Source organism: Borostomias antarcticus (assembly GCF_949987555.1).
Source record: "Borostomias antarcticus genome assembly, chromosome: 30".
In the NCBI taxonomy this organism is placed as follows: Eukaryota; Metazoa; Chordata; class Actinopteri; order Stomiiformes; family Stomiidae; genus Borostomias; species Borostomias antarcticus.
The window spans coordinates 4,327,009-4,337,933 of NC_140263.1; the positions used below are offsets into that span (position 1 = coordinate 4,327,009).

The 10,925-nt window shown below is 45.8% G+C and overlaps 3 protein-coding genes across 3 annotated transcripts in view; 1 reads left to right on the top strand and 2 right to left on the bottom strand.

Moving 5' to 3' along the window:
- The window catches only part of pde6b (phosphodiesterase 6B, cGMP-specific, rod, beta), a gene marked incomplete at both ends in the record, with an annotated part of 15,766 nt that extends 15,668 nt beyond the window's left edge, over positions 1-98 (top strand). Inside the window, one exon of the mRNA XM_084460157.1 lies at positions 1-98. This exon is cut by the window's left edge and continues 67 nt beyond it. Within this exon, the coding sequence (XP_084316283.1) occupies positions 1-98 (98 nt within the window).
- Positions 99-4,903: 4,805 nt separating this feature from the next.
- Positions 4,904-7,107, bottom strand: atp5mea (ATP synthase membrane subunit ea). Its single transcript, XM_084460016.1, has 4 exons — positions 7,034-7,107; positions 6,388-6,442; positions 5,657-5,755; positions 4,904-4,987 (listed from the first exon to the last, which is right to left on the bottom strand). Exons 1-4 carry the CDS (start codon positions 7,067-7,069, stop codon positions 4,962-4,964), a joined length of 216 nt encoding a protein of 71 aa, XP_084316142.1. The 5' UTR covers positions 7,070-7,107; the 3' UTR covers positions 4,904-4,961.
- A 546-nt stretch (positions 7,108-7,653) lies between these two features.
- Positions 7,654-10,925, bottom strand: part of fyb1b (FYN binding protein 1 b) — a 17,516-nt gene continuing 14,244 nt past the window's right edge. The window contains exons 10-15 of the mRNA XM_084460158.1: positions 10,334-10,475; positions 9,956-10,058; positions 9,072-9,234; positions 8,395-8,428; positions 8,187-8,218; positions 7,654-8,022 (exon numbers count right to left, since the gene is read on the bottom strand). Coding sequence (XP_084316284.1) covers positions 8,000-8,022; positions 8,187-8,218; positions 8,395-8,428; positions 9,072-9,234; positions 9,956-10,058; positions 10,334-10,475 — 497 coding nt within the window. The 3' untranslated portion in view covers positions 7,654-7,999. The remainder of the gene's footprint in view (positions 8,023-8,186; positions 8,219-8,394; positions 8,429-9,071; positions 9,235-9,955; positions 10,059-10,333; positions 10,476-10,925) is intronic.

A 10,925-nucleotide genomic window follows, 5' to 3' on the forward strand; every position in this document is an offset into this window, starting at 1 on the left:
GGAAGGCGCGCCAGGAGGAGTACGAGGCCCAGCAGAAGATCCTGGAGGAGCAGAAGGCCGCCATGGAGGCCGCCAAGAAAGGCGGGAAGAAGAAGTGAGGTCCTAGACGCGTTCTCCGAACCGCGTCCGCAAGCTGGAGATCTATCAGACCAGCTTTGGCTGAGATCTGCCCCCTTTGCAACTCAATGGTCATAGATTAGATGATAGAATACAACTTTATTTGGCGGAAGGCTGAAAAAATGTCTTCGGCCTCTCCTCAAACAGTTAAAAACCTCATCACACACGCAGGACATATACTGTACTCTACTGTACTACTTACTATACAGGACATATCCTCTACTGTACAACAACATCCAAGAACACCACATACAGACGGCCTCCAAAGTACATATGGACGAGACGAACAGAGCCCACTCACAAGTACATCCACAGCCGATGCACATCAACACGCATTTCAAATTGTGACCAAAAATACTTGTTTATTTGTTTTTTGTTTTCATGTGGATGTTGAGCGTCACATGCCCTGGTACCCCTGCCTCCTACCTACCAACTTCCTGTGTTGTGATTGGTCCTGAGGCCAAGTACCAACGTTTCCCCCGGCAGCGGAGGATCAACAACGTGCTCCCTATGCTCGAGGTGCACACACACGCGCTCATGCACGGACGCACACACACACACACACACGCATGCGTGGACACGCTTGACTTCTGGACGACACCGCGGCCGCTCGGTCGCATAGACGAGGCCTCAGCCGACACACACCTCAGGACGGCGCCGTCTCATTGGACAACAGCGCTACAACCTGAGAGAGACAGGAGGGGGAGGGGGGGTTAAGGGGACAGAGACACAGATAAGAGGGAGAGAGGGAGACAGAGAGAGCGCTCTTTCTAGATGCCTGAGTAACCTACAGTGCCCCTTGTGGCTTGTCGTGGCCACTGCACCTAGCGCCGGCCCTCGCCTGAGCAGGGGAATCACACGTATGTCCGCTCACCGTCCCATTCGCTAAAATCCACATTCTTAGATCTCTATTTCAACCAATCACCTTCTTCGCCATGTGTTCGGAATCGCTCCCTCGTTCCCTCACTCCCTATTCCCTATATAGGGTTCACCATGTAGTGAACTACCTAGGGAACGGAGAAAATGTAGGGTACATGCGCTGTTCCCTGCAAATCAAGGTGAATTGTGGGTAATAAATAGTGGACTATATAGGGAACGAAAATTCCGTGGAGAATTCGGACACTACAAACAAAATGGCTGACGCCCTATATAGTGCACTATATAGTGAATAGGGAGTGATTCCGAACACCGCCTGTGTTCTGAGGACGGGGAGTGTACAAGGCGTGTAGAAGGCATGTGTAGCGTGTGTGCATCTCACCGGAGTCACGTCTGTATATTTGTATGTGCAGTACCATCACAAACTTGTAAAAACTCTCGTAGTAGAACATTTGTGTTTAAATGTGTGTGGAACATGCCATGGTACTCGGTATGGACATCAGGAAGGCTCTTTAATACATTGTGATTTCTTACAGTTATTTATGTTTGTTATATGGATATATATATTTATTGTTTGTCTGGTAACGAGCGCTAACATGTTTAGCCTGGGTATATGTGGGTGGGGTGTATAGTATGGTATGCTGTACTAATTTAGGGCAGGGGTTTGGTGGGGGGTGGATGTCGTGGGGTATATAATATAGTATAATACTGTACTAATGTATGGCAGGGGGGTTGATATGTCCCCCCCACTGTTCCAATCAGATCTACCAGAGTGGTGGGTAATATTCAATGTTTAATTGACCCTGAAAACCCCCTTAAGCACACTATTCCCTAAGTGTTCTATGTTTGTCATGTTCATGGTGTTATTTTTGAAGGTGAGTCTTCCTAGTGTAAAAAGATCAATGATGAATACAATAATATACAAATATAGCAAGATTTCTATGACTTGGCCCCTTGAGGGAGTGGTGGTCCATCAGAAAGCTGTCAGCGGTCAGAAAGTGGCCTTCCTGTGCTCGTGCTGTCAGAGGCCTGTTTCCGGCAGAGCCCTGGACACCCCACTGAGCAAAGACACGTCTAAAATATGTCTTTTAGATGTCTTTTTCGGACGTCCAAAGACATCCAATTAGGAGCCAGAAAGAACGTTTTTTTAGTCGTTCAGATATTGAACCCGTTCTGCACGTCCACAGACGTCTTAGAGGGGTCCAAGCCAGGCGATTGAATATCGAGGGGTCCAGCAGACGTACAAACGGGGTTCAGGACCGACGGACGTTATTAAGACATGATCTGAACGTCTCCCTGACGTTGTGTGTTTGCTGGGACGGCTCTCTCTGGCGCTGCTCTGTCATCTGGCCTGGTGAACGGGGCACAGGGGCAGCTACGCCCTAGACTGGGGCAGGTGAACGGGGCACAGGGGCAGTTACGTCCTAGACTGGGGCAGAAGGGTCTTTGACTGGAGCAACTGTAGATGAGATGAATTGTAAATATTCCCTTCATGTAAATACAAAGTATTTTACATTCTTTTTTTTGTAGAATTATAGATTATTTTCCTCTAAAGATGTGCTGTACTTGTCCTGTCAGCACCGACCTTCCTAGTAGTGAAAGGCTGAACGATATTTGTAAAAATGTTAGTGAAATTGATCATTTTTGCGTCTTTCCAATCCTTGATTCAAAATGACATTTTTCATTATTCTGAACACTTTTGTTAATACATGACTCGCAACAGCATAAGTAAAAATTAGGAGGATTTACGGGTCTATCTGTGTAATAAAACATCACACTCAGATAGAGACAATGTGCTTTTTATTCCATCATTCGCTGCTGAAGAAATATATCTAAAATCTAGCTTGATGTACAGCCAGTATAATTCAGCTTAAACCTGTCAACAATGACCCCAATAAAGAAAATGTATTTTTATAAAGAGTTTTAGCGTATACTGTAATAGCTTCACTACCTGGTGATGAACAGTACAGTGGATGTACATACTGTATGTGTACAGCAATGCTATGCTACAACATACAGCTAAGTCGACTACATCAGTGGTTCTCAACATCCCCACATTTTTCCTTATCATGAAGTCGTGACCCAAATTTATTCCACAGCACTCAAATTTATTCCACAAAAATAGAAAAAGTCTGTGACACATAACACAACATTGTCCCACGCTAAGGTTAGCCCACTTCCCGTCATGTCTCGTAAATAAATTATTGAAATTATTGAATTGTGTGTCCTGCAAAATAAAAACCCAACATTTTCTCTATAAATATATATAAATTTAAAATCCCTTAAAAAAAAATAAAAGAAAATGGGAAACCGCCCACGAGGCCGCGACCCAATCAAAACGGCTCCGCGGCCCACCTTTGGGTCGCGACCCACCAGTTGAGAAACGCTGGACTACATGCTACGTGTGGCTGTTTGACTACTTCTTTCCGATAAGTCCTCCGGCAGGATCGGTGAGTCACCAGCGGTTAAAGCCTCTTAACCGACACTAACCCACTCAGCACTTTCCACCATCTCTGGGCGACACGGATCCAGCAGGATTACGCGACAAGGTTGACCAGTACACCCGTGGGCTGAGCAGAGGCAGCACACAGCTGCACAGGAGCGCCGTGGCCTGGACATCCTCCTCTGCTCCTGACCCGTCTGTCTGGACACCTCCTCTCAATCAATCAATCAATCAAAGCTTTATTTGTATAGCGCGTTTCATACCCAGAGGCAACACAATACGCTTTACAGAGAAAAAGGGAGGTGGGCAGACGTCCCACCCCTACATATCCTCTGCTCAGGATGTCTCCTGACCCGTCTGTCTGTCTGTCTGACCCAATGACCAACCAACCTGACGCACCTCAACTATTACTGAGGTCTTGCTCTGCTTGTTTCACAGTTGAAAGGGTAGTAGTTCAGAACAAAGTTATACACACTTGTGACTAGTTATCACCCAGTACACAGTACCAGACGAGTACCAGGTGAGGAGACTTACACAAGATGTCTGGGGGAGGAGGGGCATGAGTAGGAGAGAGGAGGGATAGGAGAAGGAGGAGAGGAGAGCAGCAAGTGTTCACTCAGCAGTCTACTATTGGCCTCTGACCTGAATCCTGGGATTGGAGCTAAAGTGGAGCAGACGGGATTACAGCCAGTCAAAGGACACACACACACACACACACACACACTCACACACACACACACACACACACACACACACAGCCAGACCTTTCTCCCATCAGTCACTACTGAAGGGCACACACACACAAACAGCCACGCCCACAGAGGTGCACACCTACAGCACACTGGCGGACACGCACAAACTCCAAAGTTGACAGTTGGGCAAACCATTCATTTTGAGCACAAAGTAGCCTATCTACTAACCTTTCATCATTCATTATCAAATATAAACAGTAGGTTCTGGAAGGTACCTACAGAGGCCTGGAGGAGTCAGTTTTCAACAGCCAACATTTAATTTGTGATTCAACAGACATGTTATTTGACATGTTTTTTTACATGTTATGTTACATGAGTTGCTAGTGGATAAAACATACTTTGGAGGCTGCATTTTATAACTGTAGCCTTGATCACTTGGAGCAGGCTGACTGGCAGCCACGTTATGGGCTGTTAGAATTCACCAGAGAAGGAATGAGTTTTGTCCTCCATTTTTTAACCTTTGACCCCAGTTCCTCACGTTTTAACCTTCGACCCAGGTTGCTCAGGTTTAAGCTCCTTCACCTAACCCACCTTCTAACTCAAACTACCTTTACTCCCACACGTTATTTGAACATAATTCAGCACAAAATGGGTCAAGGTAAATGCAATGTGACAATTCGAACATAGCCTGTACATATCTTGTAGCCCAGTGTCGTCCGGCCCTACTGTATGTGGGACACATTCACCATCACCACAATTAAAGAAGAACTCAGAATACATGAAAATAAATGGTGCTGTTTTATTGCAGAAGAAACATGACAGATCCAGGGAGTTCACTTAAGGATGGTGTCCTCGTTGGCTGTGAAAAGAAGGACAATTCTAGTTAGAAACCACTGGTTCAAGCATTCAGCTGCCCTGCGAGGGTTTATAGCTAATACAAAACTAACAGTCTGATAATCAATCAATCAATCAATCAAAGCTTTATTTGTATAGCGCATTTCATACCCAGAGGCAACACAATGCGCTTTACAGAGAACAAGGGAGGTGGGCATACGACCCACTCTCTACATATTCCAGAGGGAAGCAAAAAAAACAGTAATCACCCAGGGGCCAGATAAGTGAGCTGTAAAAATTCTTCCCTGACCCCTCTCAACAAGGCGATGGAGCAAGCTCCAGGAGATAATGATATATACAGTTGATGTGAAATTACAAACAGAACCTCTTGTGTAGGATACGTAAGACATTCAAACCATCACATTTTGAGTGGGTATACATATACCTTCATGTGATACTCAGCAAGTGTCTGTCTTGAATGTGTGTGTATGTGTCATTGGTGTAGCTGTGTGTATGTCTCTGGTGTGTCTGGGTGTTTGTGTGTGTGCATCCCAGGTGTAGCTCTGGTGTGTGTGTGTCTCCATAGTGTAGCTGTGTGTGTGTCTCTAGTGTGTGTCTCCTCGGTGAAGCTCTGTGTGTGTGTGTGTGTGTGTGTGTGTGTGTGTGTGTGTGTGTGTCTCTCGAGTGTATTCACCCTCAGCCAGCTGTTTGGCGATGCGCTCTTGCTCCTCTCTGACCTTCTTCTCAGCCTCCTCCATCCTTCTCTCGTCCTCTGCGATCGGCTTCAGGTACTCTGGAAGACGCCAGGGTGCAAGGGTTGGCTTATATAAATATACCCTTCAAAACAGGAAGTCTGTCTTGCACAGGAAGTTTTAGCTTCACCTACCACAATATAACCTAGAGGGCACCACAACAACGCTGGGTGAACACAGCTACAGTAGCTAGTGTAGATAAACTATTCTAGACTATTGGGGCGGCTGTAGCTCAGTTGGTAGAGTGGGTCGTTCAGTGATCGAAGGGTCAGCGGTTCGAATCCCGGCTCCGACTGTCCACATGTCGAAGTGTCCTTGAGCAAGACACCTAACCCCAAAATTGCTCCCAATGAGCAGGTTAGCGCCTTGCATGGCAGCTACCGCCATTGGTGTGTGAATGTGTGTGTGAATGGGTGAATGAGAGGCCATTGTAAAGCGCTTTGAGTACCGCTAAGGTGGAAAAGCGCTATATAAGTGCAGTCCATTTACCATTTAGACTACGGATAGTAAAGTGCCAGTTTAATGTCTAGCTGCATACCTAGGGCAGGAATGAGGAACTGATAAGTACTGATAAGATACTGTAAGCACAAGCGACTACAATAATTCAATGTACATGTTCCAGCACTGGTTATGGAGAGGATAAACCTTCGACCAAGCTGGTCTATTCACTTACCAAACCTCTGTTTGCCGTATAACATGCCAACCAGCAGGGCTGACCACCTGGCAGTCTGGAAAACACAGGAAGTCAATTGGTAATGTTAAGTTAGATGTTATGATGTTAGATGTTACTTTAGATTGCTATTCTTGCACTTTGCCTTCAGCACTAGATGATGCTCTTAGTCACTTGTTTTAGAGAGAAGATGCACTTGTGAGTTCTGGTGAGTAGTAGTACACTGACTTCCTACGTTAAATGCAATTATTGTTAGTCGCTTTGGATAAAAGCGTCTGCTAAATGACTGTAATGTAATGTAAGTTGGATTCCTCATAATGTATAACTAGCTGGCTATGGATGTGAGGATAGGAAAAAGCCAAACATTAGCTTAACGGAAGCTCGTGTGGGACAATTAGGGTGAAGAAGCTAACGTATAAACTTAACCCAAAGCTGCAAAGGTGATTCTAATAGTGTTTACTGTTATATCAGCTGTTATTGTCCCATGCTAAGCTAACGGCTAACGTCAATGTCATTCACAGCTTAGCCACGTTAGCATGCTAGGGCTAGCTAGTTAGCTTCATATACGCTTCAAAGCTATACATCTATTAAAGGATTCAGTTCTTAGGGACTTGTCAGACCCTTAAATCAAACTAAAGGAAAGATTTACCTTGATAAGTGGTGACACTGCTACGGGGGGAACCATTTTGATGGTCAGTTGAAGGTGCTAGGCTGGAATGTAATCTCGCGAGATCAGTTGAAGGTGCTAGGCTGGAATGTAACCTCGCGAGATCAGTTGAAGGTGCTAGGCTGGAATGTAACCTCGCGAGATCAGTTGAAGGTGCTAGGCTGGAATGTAACCTCGCGAGATCAGTTGAAGGTGCTAGGCTGGAATGTAACCTCGCGAGATCAGTTGAAGGTGCTAGGCTGGAATGTAACCACGCGAGATCAGTTGAAGGTGCTAGGCTGGAATGTAATCTCGCGAGATCAGTTGAAGGTGCTAGGCTGGAATGTAATCACGCGAGATCAGTTGAAGGTGCTAGGCTGGAATGTAACCACGCGAGATCAGTTGAAGGTGCTAGGCTGGAATGTAACCACGCGAGATCAGTTGAAGGTGCTAGGCTGGAATGTAACCTCGCGAGATCATCTGGCGAGCTCACGTTCTTTTACTATCAGGGTTGCCAGGTTTTTACACACACACATTCACCGAATAAGGTGTCTAAATCCCCCATGTTATGCTGTTTAATATACCATCATAAATAAGAAATATAAAACAATAGAACAACACTATTATGTATTTCAATTAGCTTTATTTACAGCAAAAACGCATTCAAGTGGCAAAACATACGCCATGATGATATTTTGCCCTTCCAATGATCACTCATAGGAAGGAGCTCATTACACAGGCTTAAATATAAAACATGTAGAAATATAACAGTGTAGATGCTATGAAATGCACATTGTTGAACTAATTGTTGAGCATGTAATTTTATTGATGAATGTGTGCAACACTCTTATTCATTTGAGCACATGCCACCCTACAATAACCATTCAGAATAAATAAGATAAAGATTATGGATAAAAAAAACAAATAAACAAACTAGATTCACAAGCTCGCTGCAGGTCGCTGGAGATTTCAGTCGTTGTCATAAATGCAACCTGGAAAATTCATGAAGGTTAATAGATAGTACACAGAACTGTGACTGAACATGATGAATGATAAGACAATGTAGTAGTAGTAATAATAATAATAATAATAATAATAATAATAATACTAATGTGATAAGGAAATTATCATTATTGTCAAGTAAATAGGAACGTACCATCTCCAATGTCGTCATAGATATCAGCATCCCTGTGGGAGAGGAGCAGAGAACAGATCATTGATATTACCCATGACATGACATACTCTGTAGTTGGAAATGGTATTTGCCAAATTGTGTGTGTGTGTGTGTGTGTGTGTGTGTGTGTGTGTGTGTGTGTGTGTGTGTGTGTGCGTGTGTGTGTGTGTGTGTGTTTTGTTGTACTTACTCCACAACAATGTTGCTGGTCTGGACGTAGCCGACTGAGGAGAAAAAGAGGAAAATGTTAGATCAGCAACTTTAGGATTTCTTGGCGGGAAAAGCCCTGGGTTTTAGGGGATAGGAAGAAAGGGATTAGAAGTAGGGTCCAGGAAGTAGGTGGTTAGGAAGTAGGGGCTAGGGAGTAGGGGTTAGGGGGCAAGGGAGTAGGGTTTAGGGAGTAGGGGTTAGGAAGTAGGGGCTAGGGTGTATGAGTTAAGGAGTAGGGGGTTAGGAAGTAGGGGTTAGGAAGTAGGGGCTAGAGAGTAGGGCTTAGGAAGTAGGGGTTAGGGAGTAGGGGTTTAGGAAGTAGGGGCTGGGGAGTAGGGGTTAGGAAGTAGGGGCTAGGGTGTATGAGTTAAGGAGTAGGGGGTTAGGAAGTAGGGGTTAGGGAGTAGGGCTTAGGAAGTAGGGGTTAGGGAGTAGGGGTTAAGAAGTAGGGGCTAGAGAGTAGGGCTTAGGAAATAGGGGTTAGGGAGTAGGGGTTAGGAAGTAGGGGTTAGGGAGTAGGGGTTAGGAAGTAGGGGCTAGAGAGTAGGGCTTAGGAAGCAGGGGTTAGGGAGTAGGGGTTTAGGAAGTAGGAGTTAGGGAGTAGGGTTAGGGAGCAGGGCCTAGGTGTAGGTTGTGGACGGGGCCGTAGACACTCACACTTGCCCTCGTTGTTGCGGCAGACAAGCTTGTTGTCGACGGCCTTGACTATGACGTCCAGCTTATCGCCTGGGGTCAGCTGCAGGTCTTTACCGCCCCACTTCTTATTGGACAGAGAGGATACGATGGTCACCTGGTACAGCACCACGATGTTGCCCTCGAACTGGGGGAGGACGGGAGAGGAGAAGGAGGCTGAGAACCTGGAGGAACCTCACCACTGACCCACTGAGATCAGAACCTGGAGGAACCTCACCACTGACCCACTAAGATCAGAACCTGGAGGAACCTCACCACTGATCCACTAAGATCAGAACCTGGAGGAACCTCACCACTGACCCGCTAAGATCAGAACCTGGAGGAACCTCACCACTGACCCACTAAGATCAGAACCTGGAGGAACCTCACCACTGACCCACTACGATCAGAACCTGGAGGAACCTCACCACTGATCCACTAAGATCAGAACCTGGAGGAACCTCACCACTGACCCACTAAGATCAGAACCTGGAGGAACCTCACCATTGACCCACTAAGATCAGAACCTGGAGGCACCTCACCACTGACCCACTAAGATCAGAACCTGGAGGAACCTCACCACTGACCCACTGAGATCAGAACCTGGAGGCACCTCACCACTGACCCGCTAAGATCAGAACCTGGAGGCACCTCACCACTGACCCACTAAGATCAGAACCTGGAGGCACCTCAACACTGACCCACTAAGATCAGAACCTGGAGGAACCTCACCACTGACCCACTAAGATCAGAACCTGGAGGAACCTCACCACTGACCCACTAAGATCAGAACCTGGAGGAACCTCACCACTGACCCACTGAGATCAGACAAACTAAGATATCAGATATAGGTTAGGAGAGACACCAACTTTGAACTTCTTCCTGAACTCCTTCTCCTCCTTCTCAAACTTCTTGAGTTTCTTGGGGTCCATCTCCTCCATCCTGCGGAGGTTGGGTCTCAGCTGGGGGAGGCTGGGGGGGGGGAGGAGAAGGGATGAGGGAGGATGGGGGAGGAGAGAAAGAGACATACAACAATTAGTTGTAAAAAGTGCAATAGTTTTAGAGCATTTGTCTCTGTGAGTCCTTCCATAAGATTTGACAGGTTAAAGATCTTTCAACATTTCAAATTTGCAGTCCCAAAACTAAGTTCCATTCAGCTGCGTATACGGTCGAGGCTGTTGTACCTGCAGCAGCTTTAAGAGGACAGTAAGGACAGTCAGTAAGGACAGTAAGGACACTTTGCTCACCTGCTAGCTGGAGGGGGCGGGGGAAATTCAGGGGTTTCAATGTCGTCATAGATTTCCTGGTCAGCTGATTGGTCTAGCACATCAAAGAGAGGGAGGAGACCAGGAAATGAATCAAAAACAAAGAACGACTCAGGTGTCCCACCTTAGACGGCGCACAAAGCATCTTTAACTCCAGACTTTCTACCTGAAAGACACAGAGATCTTTTGAAAACTGAAAATGCAGAGGCTATGTCTAACTTAGTCTTGCATAGCCTGATCTATCTCCACACTTTGTTCATGTTGTGTGAGAGCTGGAGAAAGATCTGCCGGCTCTCATTACCACTCAGATAGGTGGGAAAACTCTTCTTTCTTTTTTTTAAACCAATCACAATTGTCTTGAGCAGAGTGGATGCTAGGTGGTTGTTTCACGTAGTCTGAATTGAATCTGATTAAGCCCAGAAAATCTTCCATATCCACTGATTTGGGCAGTATTAAACTAATGACAAGGCTTATCCTCAAAACCTACATCCAGTGAGCAGACTAGGTCAAAGTAAGCATTCTCGCGGAATGTTCCAGAATGTAAAATGGATACTTACCGGAGTTCCCCTCAGGA

Excerpts from the sequence above, each read along its gene's own strand:
- atp5mea (XM_084460016.1), bottom strand. The coding sequence starts at position 7,069 with ATGGTTCCCCCCGTAGCAGTGTCACCACTTATCAAG. Across the intron at positions 6,443-7,033 it reads CAGTGTCACCACTTATCAAG|ACTGCCAGGTGGTCAGCCCT; the intron begins GTAAATCTTTCC and ends TGTGTTTTCCAG. Across the intron at positions 4,988-5,656 it reads CGCCAAACAGCTGGCTGAGG|CCAACGAGGACACCATCCTT; the intron begins GTGAATACACTC and ends TTCTTTTCACAG.